This window comes from Vombatus ursinus, unplaced genomic scaffold (genome assembly GCF_900497805.2).
Source record: "Vombatus ursinus unplaced genomic scaffold, bare-nosed wombat genome assembly UNPS02010461.1, whole genome shotgun sequence".
Lineage (NCBI taxonomy): Eukaryota > Metazoa > Chordata > Mammalia > Diprotodontia > Vombatidae > Vombatus > Vombatus ursinus.
The window spans coordinates 6,118,981-6,135,501 of record NW_020950239.1 but is presented as its reverse complement, the minus strand read 5'-3'; the positions used below and the strand labels follow the sequence as shown (position 1 = coordinate 6,135,501).

At 36.9% G+C, this 16,521-nt stretch overlaps 1 protein-coding gene across 1 annotated transcript in view; it reads left to right on the top strand.

Annotated features, from left to right (window-relative positions):
* The window catches only part of ADAMTS3 (ADAM metallopeptidase with thrombospondin type 1 motif 3), a 283,034-nt gene that overhangs the window by 105,056 nt on the left and 161,457 nt on the right, over nucleotides 1-16,521 (top strand). The window contains exon 4 of the mRNA XM_027854644.1: nucleotides 97-253. Coding sequence (XP_027710445.1) covers nucleotides 97-253 — 157 coding nt within the window. The remainder of the gene's footprint in view (nucleotides 1-96; nucleotides 254-16,521) is intronic.

Here is a 16,521-nt window from a genome sequence, read left to right as displayed (position 1 = left end):
CTAAAATACAATATGAACTCTAACAAAAAAGTCAGAATAAGTTTTGCTTTAAGTTATGTGTATATTGTGTTCCTCACTTCCATTTTCTTTCTCCAGGCTGGAATGATAAGGACAGATGATGATGAATATTTCATCGAACCTTTGGAAAAAGGCAAGCAAAAGGAAGAAGAGAAAGGAAGGATTCACGTGGTATATAAGAGACCATCAGTCAAGCATGCACCCTTTGACACATCCAAAGACTTCCTGTCCAGAGGTAGGTATCTTTGCTAGACTTTAATTTTCAAATGTAAAAGAGAGGTACTGAAAAAATAATTTCTCCTGAGTTGAAAGAATTTGGCTGTATTCTTTAGAATAAGTAGAACTCCGCAAATAGAAGTAAATAAATTAATGAAGGTATAATGTGCTGAGAGTTCCTTTATTCTGGGTCATTGAATGAACTGTAATATTTACTTAAATAAGACATAGAAAAGCATCATAGCATAACAGCCAGCCATCATCAGAGTAAGGCCTGGGTTCAAATCCTGCCTCAGACAATTATTACCTACATGACTTTGCTGGGGCAGGTCATTTAACCTGGGCCTCAGTTTCCTCATTTGTAAAATGATTTTTAAAATACCTTCCAGCCCTAAAGCTAGGATAGTATACATATTTTGATGGCTAGATAGCTCATTACTTACCTCATTGCTTAAGACAAAAATTTCTTTAGCCTAAAATATGGAAGAATTTGTGCTTTTCAGTTACCTTTATAGAAATATATATTTTATATGTTTCAAAAATCTTTATAACATGCTCCTTTGATAGAAATACATCTTAATATAGCATAGAGTTGATTATCTGTAGTCCAGAATTCCTCCCTCAGCTTTTTATGAATGTTGGGTGAGCCAAAGAACTGAGCGACAAATAGCTATTTATTTGGGGGAGAGTTCAATAAGAACAAGCTTTGGTTCTTTTATAGGTAGTTTCCCACCTCACCCCTCATCTTCTTTCTAGTAAAGTCTGAAAATAGTCATTGATGCTAAGGAGTTATTCTTTTGAAAAATTATGTCCATTGGTTTTCCTTATAAACATGGGATATGTAAATGGGAAGTGAGTATCTCGGTTTCCAAGTATATTTCCTTAGACCTAAAAATTTTTGCATCTAATTGCCATTATGAAGCTTTCTAATTTAAGATTTAAAGGTGAGAGAATCTTTTTTTCTAGGTCTATCATCACAATTCCACTCTTGCTTAGTAGGGACATCCTTAACAATGTTATCCCTTTCAGCTGAAGTTTTTTTATGTCTTTTATTCATTATAGTTATAATTGATATTTAATCCTGGAAGCTGAGACAGACCTACAATATTTTCAAACATTAGTGAGGAAAGGAATTGCTTTACAGGTTTATAAGACTTCCGTGAAGTAGCTGAGAAGTTGTATTTTATTAGTCTAATGCCTACATCTATGCAGTGATTTTTTTCTCTTTGAACAATTCTAATGCAATTTGACTTTTAGGTGATAAAATCTTCACCTCTGACATAGCATATATAAGATATATTTATTTTTTGTTAAAATTGAACACATTTAAGATTTTTGTATTAGTATTCATAAGTGATATTGGTCTATAATTCTCTTTTTCTGCTTTATCCTTTCCTAGTTTAGGTGTTTTGCAAGATACCATGTAATGGTCAGGACTGACTCAAGCCTATCCTCCAGTAGTTTAGTTTTCAGTGTTAAAACGAAAAGAGATACTTGCATGTCATTCAATCTTTCAAAAGCACAGAAAGAATATTCAGCAAGGATACTGTAGCACTTTTCTATTAAAAAAAAAAAGTGTCTGGTTAGCAGGAAAGAGTTGCAATGCCTCCCATGGCCTTAGGACATCCACCAAATCTGAAGGGCTCTGACTACACGTGGATATTTTTAAGCACTTAGGTAACCAGGAAGTTGCATCAATGAAGACAAGACTTGAGCCCTAGCCCCCGGACCAATCATGTCCCAAGGACAGCATTGTTAACTTTTAAGGGGGAAAAACAAAACCAAACCAAACAAAAACTAACCTCGTTTACCTGGTGGTGGGAAGCCTGGTGGGGAGTAATCCTATCACACATGGTAGGGACCCAGCTTCTAGAGGGGCTACTAGCTCAGTTGTTGAGCACTTTTATTGATTATTCTGACCTCCTGAAGCTCACAAGGTTGTAATCTGATCTGTTCCATTTTTGCTACCCCACATAAGATCAGGAAAGAATAAACACACCAGAAACAAAAGAAACAGAAGTAATACCCTGTGTTTACTGCCACCTAACACCGGGATGGGAAGATAAGGCAGAAGCAACTGGAGGCTTACAATAGTTCTTACTTTCCTTGCCACCAGGGACCCAACACTGAAGGTGCCCTCCTCCCTTGTCTGATTTTCCTTTGTCCCCTCACCCAGCTGGGGCATCCAAAACCCATCTGGATTTTTCAACTGCACATTTGACTTGGGTAAGATGGAAGTCACCAACTCTATTCTTTCTGTTTAGATAGAGGAAACAACTTCCATTGCCTCTTAAGACCTCTGGGCCTTTCCTGCAGACCCCTAGGACTGCCATCTGTTCTATTTATGTAATCTAAAGGTCTCAAGCCTTGCCACATCCCTTGCTTCTGAACCTTTTGGATTTCCAGATCATTTTATCAGTCCTGAAGCTTTGATGTGTTGTGTCTACCAATTAGAATATGAATTTCTTAAGAACGGGGACTGCCTTACTTTTTCTATTTGTATTCCTAGTATTTGGCACCTATTAAGTGTTAATAAATGTTTTTTTTTATTCATTCATTCATTTCATTTTTGAATGACATTTATTTTTCTGACTCTTCTTGCGGGGTTTTGTTGACAACATACAGAAAAGTTAACAATATGTGTTTATTTTTATATCCTGTTACTCTACTAAAGTTATTAACTTTTCAACTATCTTCAAGTTTCTCTAAATAAACCATCATGTTATCTGCAACGGCAATAATTTTGTTTCTACTATGTCTATGCCAGAGGTTCCCAAAATTTCTCAGGCCATGGTGCCCTTAGTAATTTTTTCATGGTACCTCTAGGCCAAAAGAAATACCCAACAGTTCTGTTTATTAAGTAGTTATATCCAAACAACTTAATAAGTAGTTATGTTATAACAACTTAGTAGCTGTTTAAAAAAAACATGCACATAAATTGAAAGAAAAAATAATATTTTATTTATTTTTAAATAAGCACAATTATTTACTAATGAGGTGTATGTACCTGTTGGGTACTGCATAATTTCTCAAACCTTGGAATCATATTGGAAACCACTATACTTGTTTCCTGTTCCACATTGACTTTCTTTAATTGTTTGCTTTATATCATAGCCACCTCTGAAAATGCAGTCTCACAAAGACATGGTGCAGCAAATGGAATTAGTATTAGCTGAATTTTAGTGCTTAGCAGAGGGTAGTCATCTGCTGAGATGCAAACCATAGGCCTATGGGAATTCCATAAATTTCTTTACTAGTGGTGACAGTGAGCATTCTTGCTTTGCCTGTGATTTTATTAGTAAGGCTTCTAGCCTTGCCAATCACAGAAATGCTAGCTTGTAGCTTTACATAGATATTCTTACCATATTATAGAAAGGTCCATTTATTTCTATGTTTTTTAATGTTCATAACATAAATGAGTATTGTATTTTGTCGAAAGATTTTTCTGCATTTATTTATATAATTGTGTGATTTTTAGTCATGAATATGTTCTCTTACATTCATAATTTTCCTAATATGGAACCAGCATTTCATTTCTGGTATAAATACAACCTGATCATAGTATATAATATTTTAAATGTTGCTGTAGTCTTTTTGCTAAAAATTTTATTCAGCAAACAAATTACCACCCCAGCCCCATTCATGCCCTTGTATAGTTAAGAGCATGAAAACAAGTATTTTATTTCTAAGTCTTTTATTGCTGACTGAAAGTATGTAATTTTCTATCATTCTGCTCATTTGTATGTAGGCTCTCCTCCTCACCCTGGGTCCTTTGGAAGGAATGATTACAATTCTTATACTAAATATCTATTTATTCTTTTATATTTTTATTTTCTTTGGTTTCAAAGTACTTGTTCATTTAGATGAACCATTTAGATGAACCATTCCTTTCTCCCACCAAATGAGCTTTTATCTGGCTTTATCAATCACTGAGCTAATTTTTGTATGGTATCTTTGCTGAAAATAAGCTTATAGTCAATATTTTTTCCTTTAGAAGAACCAGTGCTATTATGTCTTTTCCCCTAAACTTCTGCCTGTTTTCTGTTATCTATACCCTCCAGCCCCAAATGTTGGACAAGATCTGTTTATGGAAGATGGTGAGAGTGAGCATTGGAGATAATGCTCCAGGCGGATTCTGAATGGCTATTACACAAATGATTGTCTTCATTCCTTAGATTAGCCCCTGGAGCCCTGGCCATGAACGGGTCTAGAGTAAATCCTTTGAGAGCGGGTCCACTGCTGAGAAGGATGCTCTGGGAAGTATTTGCTTTCAGGTCTCTCCCTTCCCTTTCTTTCACTCCTACTGCCTCCTTGTTTCCTCCTGAGCTGTATTAAATCATTGTAAGCAATACTTCATTTTTAGACTTTTTTCTTCTGCTGTCTTGTCACCAGGCTCTACACTTCTCCATTGCACCCCCTTTCCTTCTCAGGCTCAGGTTTGGTCTGGATCATAGGTCTCAACTCAATCTTGTAGTGAAGTTCCCCCTGGGATACTGCCAGGACGGGGCCAGAGGGTGGGCACCAAAAGTAGAATGTCTAAAATTGCCCCAGGCAGTGGGGTTGTGGGTCTTCTTAGGTCAGTGCCAATTCTTTGGGTGAATGAGGTTGCTTTATGTTGCATTAGATAGAGTACTTGGCCTTGAGTCAGGTAGACATGGGTTCAAATCTAGCCTCAGACTAGACTGAGTAGCTGAAATATAATAGATGCCTCTTTCCCTCCCTCCAATCTGAAACCCTTCAAAATCTGTCTCCAGTTTACCTGTCCAGGTGTATTACACATTCCTCTCCCTCACACACTCTACACTCCAGTGAAACTAGAATACTAATTGTGTTGTCCCATAGATGAAATTCCATTTTTTGCGTTTCTACGGTCAGTTCCTTGTGCCTTGAAAACTCTCCTTCTATACCCATGTCCCTGACTCCTTTTGCAGTTTCAGGGGGCTCCTCTTTCAGGAGGCCTTTCCTGATCCCACCCTTTGTCAGGGTTCACTCCCAACCTTCAGAAATCACTTTGCATCTACTCATAAATATCTTGCATTAAGTTCTCTTTGGATCTGTGGTGCACCCCCAGTGGTGTGTAAACTTCTTAAGGAAACTTGTTTCTTTGAATCCACAGAGTATAGCATAGTGCATGGGACATAGTAGGTGCTTAATAAATGCTCATTGATCAATGAAATTCTAGTGTACCATCAGTTTTTTTCCCTCTGGTACTCATGTATTAAATATATTTAACAGTTCAACAAATGAAATATTGAAGTATACAAATTTTGTTTAGGATTTTTTGGGGGGGTTATTTTTAGAAATCAGATTCTTGGAAAGAATTGAAGTTATCCCAGATGCTACTCTTCCCCCACCATGTCAAGTAGTAAGTTCCATCACCCTATGTGGAAAACTGAGCAACAAGAAGAAGAAAACTAAAAGAACCTGTTATAAGAACATTTTTGCAGAAAAAATCAGTGAAGACCACCTCATCAAGTTGTCCCTCCTAGAACACTGAGAATATTTTTGCTCCATTCCCCAACCCCACTCTTCTGTACCCATAGCTTGCACACTAGGGATTGGGGAGGGGGAGAATAAAGATCCCATGGCAGCAGAAACCTTAAGCAATCTTTCACAGTTAATCCCTAGACAGTCTTCCAGGGGCTCCTGCTCCCAAATTGGGAAGTGTTCCCTCTCATTACTGGCTTCTTTATTATTATAATAAGAAGTAACAACAGGGGCAGCTAGGTGGCACAGTGGATAGAGCACTGGCCCTGGATTCAGGAGGACCTGAGTTCAAATCCGGCCTCAGACACATAACACTTACTAGCTGTGTGACCCTGGGCAAGTCACTTAACCTCATGGCCTAGTCCCCCCCCCCCAAAAAAAGAAGTAACAACAACAACAACCACAACAACAATAATAATAATAACTAGCATTTGTACATCACTTTAAGGTTTGCAAAGCAGTATACAAATGTTACCTCACTTGATCTTCATAACAACCCTGGGATGCAGGTGTTATTATACCCGCTAGACAGTTGTGGAGACTGAGGCAAACAGAGGTTAAGTGACTTGCCCAAGGGCATACAACTAGCAGTAAGTGTCTGAGGATGGATTTGAAATCAGATCTTTTTAAAAATAATATTTTGGTTTTTTATGATTACATGTAAAGACAATTTTTAACGTAACTTTTTAATTGAGTCCCAAGTTCTCCCCCTCTGCCTCCTGTCCCTGCTCCTTAAAAAGGCAAGAATTTTAAATAGGTTATATATGTGCAATCATGTAAAACATATTTCCATATTAGTCATGTTGAGAAAGAAGAAAAAGACTAAAAGGGAAAAAAAACACAAAAAAAGAATAAAGTTAAAATAGTATGTTTCCAATCTGCATTCAGATTCCATTAGCTCTTTCTCTGGATGTGGATAGTATTTTCCATCATAAATCCTTTGGAATTGTCTTGGATCTTTGTATTGTTGAGAAGAATTAAATCATTCTTAGTTTATCATCATATAACATTGCTCTTATTGTGCACAATGTTTTCCTGGTTCTGCTTACTTCAATCAGCACCAGTTCATGTAAGTCTTTCCAGGTTTTTTCTGAAATCTGCCTGCTCATCATTTCTTATAGCACAACAATATTCCATTACGTTCATATGCCACAGCTTGTTCAGCCATCCCTCAATTGATGGACGTCCCCTCAATTTCCAGTTCTTTGCCACTATTTTTGTACATGTAGGAAACCCATTCTTCTTGACTTCAGACACAGCACGTTATCCACTGTGCCACTAGTAACCTCAGTAAAATGTGATTGCTAAAGGTATCAAGGAGGAGTAGGAGGATTGGCATGAAACTGTAAGATTGCAGCTGAGATTTGATCCCATACATTTATAGTGGAACCAGTCAGTACAATTAGGTGACCTCCTCCAGGGTCATTTAGCAGCTCTGAACAGGAGAAGAGAGAAGGAATCATCTGGGGTTAGGTCTGGAAAGTGTGAAGTAAGGGATTTGATGGGATTGCTAACTGCTGAGTTAAGACCTCGAAGGAAAGAAGAGTGAGCCTAGAGTGATGTGTAAATGAAGTCCTCCAAGTATAAAGGCAGAGGTTGGGGTAGAGAAGAAGACAGAGAGTTGAGTAGAATGAATTCCTTGAAAAAAAGAGAGTGACCTGAGGACTGAGAGATAATAGCCACCAGCATCTGGATTGAGTGATACATCTAGGTAAAGTGAAAGCAGACAAGGTTCATGATTGTATTAGACTAGCCCTGACTTAGGCCAGTCCCCTGATGGTCATGGTCCCAAATTGAAATGAAGTTAGATACTTGTAATTCATCCAAGAGTTAACAAGAGAAGGGTTTACATAGCCTCAGCAGAGGAAGGATGCTTAAGAGCAGTGAAAGCATGTTGGTCCAGTTGGAGCTCTGCCTCTTTGTGTCCCAGACATTTTGTGCCCAGTTGGCCAGGAAACTTGTAATGGCCTGAGCCTTAGTTCCTTGAATTTTAGTATCTTATAAGGAAAAGTTAGCCTCACTTCTATCCTCCTTGTGGGATATTGGTCCTATCAAAAAGAGTGACAGTGGTAGGGCGAAGGTGTGGAGGTGGCTGTGGGGAGCAAGGAACATTCCTATTTCCTTCCTGATCCAGTGTGTCAGGAAGTATAAGAGATAGTACTAGACAGTAATATCTAGTTAGTATTCCAGTAGAGGCGCCAAGATGCCTTCTAGAAGGAGGCAGGTTTCCATGGTTGAAAGGTAAAAGAAATGTGAGAAAAAGAAGAATAAGATGAATCACAGTTTATTAAAAATAGAATGGGGAAGAAAATGAGCATGACCGCTCTACATGGCAGCAGAAAGAGGAACATAGTATGGTATAGGGACACAGGAGGATTAGGGCTTACGTGGATGAGTATGAGGGAGCAAGGAGTGGTAGCCAGGGAAGGGCACATCCGCCTAGGCAGCCTATGACCCTGAACAAGATGGGTTCTGAGTGGAACCATGAGATTATAGATTGTGAAATCCATTACAGGGGCAGTGGTGATGGTCATTTGATTACCTTTCCCTGAGAAGGATATGGAAAGGACAGGGGGAGCATTTGAGGAGTTGGAAAGCAAATGCAAAGAATGAAGTTTATTCAGCTTCAGAAAGACTGGGAGATCTAACTGTGTGGGAGTAATTTACTGTCCTTGTCATGTACCTTCTGGTTATTTATTTAGAAGGACTGATTTTTGTCGTTGCTGTTGTTGGGGGTTGGGGCAGGATACCTGTACTGTATACATCAGCAGTATTCTCTGAGGCTGCCAGCACTAACATCAACACTACACTAAGTGCTCCCGTAGCATCATGGTCGATGTGATCTCAGACAACATCGTATCATTGTACGTCACTGTGGGCATGAATGACCACCATAGCTGTGTTACTGTGGGACGTTTGGATCCTCAGAATTGGCTTTCAGGCAGCTTATTGTCTTCCTTACCACTTAGAGGTGAGTGCTTTCTAAATGAGCAGCCCCACCCCTCAGAGGTGAATGCTTTCTAAATGAGCATCCCCACCACTTAGCAGTGAATGCTTTCTAAATGAGCAGCCTGACTAGAAAATGAAAGAACCCATCCGTGAAACTGACATATCTAAAGCAAAATATATTGGGATAAAATTTGAGGGTGCAGCCAGCTAACCCTAGGTCTTTAATAGGCTACAACACAATTGACAAAATGGATTTTGGGTAGCTTGTAGTTTGAGGCACATTCGTCCTGTAGTTTTGAGTTAGAGTCTCTGATTAGAGAGGTCTTTTCAATGTCAGGATAGCTGATTTTGCCTCCTGGGGACAGCATTCAGAGTCGAGACTCTGCTCCTTAAAGTTCGTAGTTTTCCAAATATAAGACTTTGCTCTTCCTGTTTACAGAAAGAAACCATTTTGCCTCATGCAGGGTATATGTTTCCTGTCAGTTTTCTCATTTTCAAGATCTTGATCATGTGGGAATTAAGTGTTCTGTTCAGAGGTGAAACGTGGCAGTTTTAGAGACTGTGTCTGTGAAAAGACATTCTTATCTGTCTGTAGGGCTAGGCTTAGGGTGGAAGGGGGAACTTTTTGGATAGGCATCTTATCTTTAAGCTCATGGCAGACAGTGGGGGCAGGTAAAAACCTAGTCAGGCTTAGGAGTTCAGTCAGTGATGAATAAGAAACCACTGGAGATTTGAAAAAAATAGACCATAAAGAAATGCTAACATATAACTTTATTTTTCTAACAAAAACTAAACAAATTATAACAAGCACAAATGTATGCATAGACTATACAAGAAATTTATCAGTAGAGTACTTACTAAGGCTTTTATATACTTTCAGAAACTTCAGTTTAAACATGTCTCTAAGCCAAAGAACCATCAGTTTGTTTTCCTAATGCTTTGGGCTTAGACTAATTTAACAGAAAGCAGAGAAAGATCTCTTTACCAAAACAAAACAAACAAGCACAGAGATTAATTTTCTTGCCAAAGATAGCAATTGGGAGGAACATGATTCACTATTACTAAGCAAATATGAGGAAAAGAAAAAAAGTATTCTTAAGCAAAATAAAAATTTACATATATATACACATATACATATATACATATATATATACATATATATCTATATATATAGATATATATGAAGTTCACTAATACCTTTGGGACAGTAAAATTTTTTTGGGTAACGTATATGTCAGTGAAATATCTATCATATATTACATACATACACACACACATACACATACATAAGCTAAATTACTCTGTACATTTGTTTGACTCTGTCTTGTACCCATTCTTTTTTTTAAAAAAAAAGTAGTTTTAGATTGTTTGAAACATTTGCTAAGATTATTAATAAATTTGGGTAATATGTGTCAACATTTAAGCCCCATCTTTAAAGTTTCTGTTGAATTGTATGATAGCCACTATATTTTAAAGCTACATTGAAATTTAACATTAATCATACAAAATAATACAGCGAGGTCTTGATTGGTATAGATAATGTATCCTGCAAAGTGGCCCTATTATTCAAATTTGTACTGTGTATTTTCATTTCATTTTCATTTCCGATGTTTTACATCAGAACCAATTCTCATGTTTTACACAATTATAATTTCAAATAGTGCGAATTCAAATACATACTGTAATTGCAGCTGGGTCCTACTTAGTGTGAAGAATGAATCCCCTGATGTGATAGCATTAATTTGAGTTTTCACTGTGTATTTCTATTGGACTGGAACCAATGACCATATTTATATAATTATAACTTAGAATAGTGCAAATTCAAATACATGCTACTACTTCAGGGTAGTCTTTATTCATACTAATCTGGACTCAGCTGTAATAGAAAAGGTTATTTGTTTTTTTTTAACTTAGAAATTGATTCCCCCCACCATGCTTTAGTATGTCCTTCTGACCAGTTTTATCTACTAGAGACTATAAAAGGTAGTCTTTAATTTTATGGTTTAAAGAAAGGATGGTCACTCAAAATCATTTTGAGATCTTAAGGTAAAGCCTCATAGAATTTTGTAACAAATGAAATGGTAATATTCAGTTAAAAAGTGACCAAATTCCATACAATAGCTATAATTAGAAAACAATTTGAAATGTTTCCCATAATTTACACTCATTTAGTGAATCACTAAACTCAAAGTCAACCATGAAGCAATTTTATGGAAACAGAGTCGCTCCTTGTAATCTCAACTGAAGATGGGTTTATTTTTAAGTTAATGTTTACTGTATTTCCTATCTGGCATCTTAATTATTGTCAAATGACTTGAAAGCTGAATAGATCCATTTTTGGCACGGGGAAAAATCAATTAATTTCTGATACTGCTTATCCACTTTGGTGGGTATTTTGTTAGTAGGGCTAGATGTAGACTAAATTGTGACATGAATAAGTTTCCTTTCTGGGTCTTTTCATACCTTCCTTCACCCTTTTTGTCAATTTTATCCTTATTGTTGTCCTGTAAGCTATTAGGGGACTCATTATTTTTATATTTATTGAATAAATGAATATACAAAAAATATAAAATATAAAAAATATACAAATATATCCACGATCTCATTGATTTGGGAGTTCTGAACAGAGGTTCAGATCTGAGCCCATCTCATACATTTTATGCTAATCCTGTGCATGCCCTCCCTAAAGTTCATCTCAGAAGGTCTACCTATAGTTCTGAAGGATTTCCTCACTTCTTCTCATTTTTGTAAGGATATCAGTGGAACAATCTATGTGTCTGCCTGCCATTCCTACCTCCTTCACGTGACCGGCTCATTTACTCTCCCTGTCACTAAATTCCTTGACAATATCCTTTATTTCTGTCCTTTAGAGTTCCTTGTTAGTCACATGTTATAACCTTAATTCAGATTAAAACAATTAAGTACCGTCTGTGTGCCATTATGCATTGAGAAACAGTCCCTGCTCTCAAGATCACACTTAAAATTTTATTTTTTATTCTGAATTTAATGAACATCAAGGAAAAAGGAACATTTCCATATTGAAAATAGAATAGAAAAAGAGAATTTCATGTGAAACTATTAATATCTATTATGTACAGCTTTGCTTGGATGAGTTTGCATTCTAATTGGGGGAGACGTTACATGTAGGAAAGTTCTGTATCGGACCAGATGGAAAGACCCAGGGGTCTTCAGGGTAGAGTATCAGGACAGATGAAAATGCCCAGGGTTCTGCATGTCACAGTGGAAAGGGGAGATGATAAGTCCCAGTGTGGCCTCCATCTTAATGGAGAGATTTTAGTTGGTAAATCCCCTTTCAGCAAAGGGGTGTGGGTCCATCCCATAGCCAAAATCCTGGAGTGGTATTAGGGGTAAGCCTGACTAAGGCCAGTGCCATGGTAGTGTAGGTTTGGTGTTGAAATGAAATAAGAAGATCGTTCCACAGTTAACAAAATGAGGTTTATTTAGCCATGATGTAGAGAGGATATTCAATAAAAATACTTGTTCACTTAGCTTGGGTAGATGAGTCCCACCTTGGCAATGCATATGGTCAGCAGAACAATGTTTGGTGACTTGCATGGTCTTGGGGCATCTTCCAAGTCAGGAGGGCTATGACTACACATTGGTAGAGACAGAATTTGTAAAAATGGCACTTAGTTGAAAGACCAGTTCTACGACAAGGGCTTTTAACTGCTTCCCTCCTTTTTTGTTATGGGCCCTATTGGCAATTTGGTGAAATTAATGGACATCACAGAAAAATGGTTGGTTGCTTACATTCATAATTAGTGAAATGTTAAATTTTAGTTAGAGGTCAGTGAAAACAAAGATATAATTTTTTTACATTTATCAATAAATTTCAGGTTAAGAACCCTTGGGTAATGGTTCTCAAACTTTTGGGATTCCAGATCCTTTTATATTCTTAAAAGTTATTGAGGATCCCCCAAAGAACTTTTGCTTATATGGTTTATATTGATCAATATTAAACATAGTAGAAATTAAAATGTCTTAGTATTATTATGAAAAGTTTAGACTATACTTTGGGAATAACCTCTTGAGGAGACCCAACTCTTTCACATATCTGATTCATGCATATTCATTCCCTTGCTGCAATTTTGTACCAATAGATGCTTTTATTATTCCAACACTAGTGAATGATCAAAGAAAAATTTGTTGGGAGCCACTTCTGAGGTTGAGGCCAGTGATCTCTTGATGTTCACGGTTTCATAACTTGCCACCATTGTCATATATATGTTTCTACACAGGTTGCATGAATAATCAAATTATGCAGATACTAGGTCCCAGCTTGTTTTCTTCAGTATCCTGTTATTATTCTGAATATACTGGAATTGGTTCTAATAAGTTCTCTGTTTCTCATACAAAAGCCATGGTGTCCAACTTCTCGTTGATGCCAATTGATTCTTTAGGAATCTTATCTTTCTCTGATGGAACTCAGATATGGGTGAGTCCATCAAGGCACAGTGCTTTCATAGATAAATTATCATAAAGATAATTTCCTCAAGTTGCCTCCAAAAGAATGATTGGATTGTGATGCTAACTTGAGTTCCCCTGTCCAGTACAGCAGTGCATCTGACATTCTCAATCTTCACCATCAACTTTGTTGCAGGGTCACTGAATCACAAAATAGGGATCTCAGCAGAATCTAGTCTAAGTCAAACACAAATATCCCTACCGTGATATTCCTGATAATTTTCTCTGAGCCCAGATGGAATGAATTGATAAGGTCTTCATGATGAGGTTATACTTACCTTTTTCAGGATTTAAAGCAACCTTCTTTTCCATCCCTATCTCCATTTCCCAGTGAAATTTCAGCAGCTTTTAGCTTCAACAGGATCAAGTCTGTCTTCTTTTGGCAAGTGAATCTAACATTTATATGACTATATTATCCAAAATTTTACCAAAAGGTGGTTGCCCATCTATGGTTGAGTTTTGTTGGTGCTACTCTCACAGCCAGCCTCCATGGCCTCCATTTCCTTGGCCCTCACTTCCTTCTTGTGGGCTTCTGCTTTTCAACCTGTGTCTTCAGCAAGGCAGCCTCATTTGGCTTCTGTAGCCTATATATGAAGGGTTGTTTCCAAAATGGTTGAGGTTGGAGCTTCTCAGTGGAAAATCTTGACAATTGTATTCTACATATATTCATCAATGAAGTAAAAAATCATTTGTGACTGGAGAGCAGTAAATGTTGCTTACATCTCCTGGACATAGCTCATACTTCTGTTCACTTACTGCAATCTGACTATATTCACATCCTCAGTTGTTACAGCTCTTTGGTGAATCAGTCTCTTTAACCTGACAGCTACCCGAGTCACAAACTCATTTGTCTTTTTGCCTTTATACTGAACATTTAAGTGAATAACTATATCAAATATTTCTCATGGACTCTCACTATTTCTAAATTGACTCTTTAAACATAATTGCAATAGGATGTCAGGCATTGTGGCTTTTAGGCTTAGCACAAATCTCTAAACTACTCCCCAAAAACTTTCCACCAACATATTTCACTTTCCTCAGCAAAGTAATTTTCTAGTGTTTCTTACACTTGAGTGATCCAAGTTTCCCATTGTTCTCCAGAACGACTTGCTTCCTTTCATGAGATGATTCCTAATTTGGTCCTATACTGGAATTCTCTGAGAATATCCATAACCTTGGACTTACCCCTAGTGATAGTTCTCTGTCTGATCTGAAAGCTGGCCTTCACTTCATCCAAGGGCGTGGCTTCAATTACTGACATAAGGAATATGGTCCCTCCCTCACCCACAAATAAGATGTCTATTTCTGACATAGAAAAACTAGCTTCAGTCTCATCCACCTAGAAGTTTCTATTTCTGACTATAGTTTGCACCATAATTTCTTTGCTGAGGTTCTCTCTTTGCTTATTAAGTCTGCAGATTTCCTCAAGAGCTCTTCTTCTTCATCCTCAGAGGGGGAGAAGTGGGGAGGAGGACTGGAACTTGTTGATTTGGGCTCTGAAGAGAATAGTCATAAATAAACAAACCTCAATTTCGGAGGTAAAGTCAGGTAGGGCAGGTTAAGAGCAAAAAAAGGGTAAGGACAAGAAAGTAGGGTTTATATGAGGGGAAGCAAAGATGGGGAACCAAGTGGAAGCAGGTTGCTTCAATTACGGAATTGAATATGGCCACTAGTGATGGCCATACTCCATTTTTACCACCTTCCTTTTGCTATGAGAGGAAAAAAGTAGAAGAGGATATGATGGAGGGAAATACACATCTCAGACTCATAAATGTGAATGTGAATTTTTTAAAAATCACCCATGAAATGGAAGGAAATGTAGACTATGTTAGGAAAAAAAAAAGAATTTGATTATTGTTTACCAGAAGTCCACTTGAAAGAAACACTCAGAGTTAAGATAAGAGCCTGGAGTAGCACAAAGAAGGTAGTAATCATGCTCTCAGATCAAGCTCTGAATCACCAATAATAAGGGAAATGCAAATGAAGATAACTCTAAGGTCCTACTCATTGGCTTGCCAAAGATCCCCCCCCGTCCCCGACTCTGCCCAAAAGAAAATGACAATGGTGGAGGGACTATGGAAGAAGAGGCACATTTCACTCTTGTTGGAGATATGAACTGGTTCAGCCATTCTGAAAAGCAATTTTGAACTATACTCCAAAAGTCACTTAATTGTGATTTTGACTCGGAGACAATACTTCTAGGCTCATATCTAAAACAGGTAAAAAAGAAATAGGGCAAGGACCCATTTGTACAAAAATAGCATTTTTTAAATATAGAATGGAGTGAGGAAATCCTGAAAAATAATTTATTACTGCAATATAATATACAAGATATAATACAGAAAAGCAACTTTGAAAGATTCAAGCACTCAGATCAATCATGACTTCAGATGATTAATGATGAAGCAAGAAACTTGACAGAAACATGATGGACTAAAAATACTAAATAAGACCTATTTTTCTGACAAGACCAATGTGTGGATATATCTTATTTGACTATTTGTTATCATTCTGAAAAGCAAAAATTGTATGGGGAAGCAGTCTTAGGGATAATCATGCCCCTCCCCCCCAATAAAAAGACAGAAAGAGGGTTCATTAGAGATTTTTTTAATTCACAAAAAAGAGCAGAAGGAAATTCAAAGGGATATACAGATAAGCAAGACAACTTTGAAGCTGTGTTGAATTTTATATGCTTACAAAAAGACAAGCTATCACAATAGATATGTGGCTTCATATATAGTTCTCTTTTTTGGTTCTTTAAATGTGAAATGTTTATATTTTTGAATGTTTGTCAAATTCAAATGAACAAAAAATGAAAATATTAAATACAAATACTTAGTGTTTAACCAAAAAAAAACAGTATGTAATAATAGCAGCTCAAGACCAACAATCGGTACATAACTACTTAAAAAATCAATTCAATATGAGTGACATGTACATAAGCTCTCAATTAGACTTACTACATTATTCACAGTATTGAATAAAGGACTTTTGCATTTATATTTGTCATATGAACACAACAGATTGATTACGATAGAGGGAAATGTTCATGAAGATGAAAACAAACACAAAATGAAAAATAATCTAAATAGGATTTTAAAGCTATCAGATGGTGAAACTTCAGTGAACCAGATAGAAGAAAGTATTTCCATAAATATGTATGAATATTATAAAATCAAAAGGAAAATGAAATTTAAGAAGAAAATAGAACATACAACCTAAATTTTGCTTGAATCTTAAAATCATCAGAGGGAAATAAAAATGTTTTCTCCCAGTAAGTATTACTGAAAGAACCCTGGAAAAACAAAAGAACAAGTCTTTAAAAAAGAAAAAAATGACAAATATTTTCACAAGAAGCCCCCATTT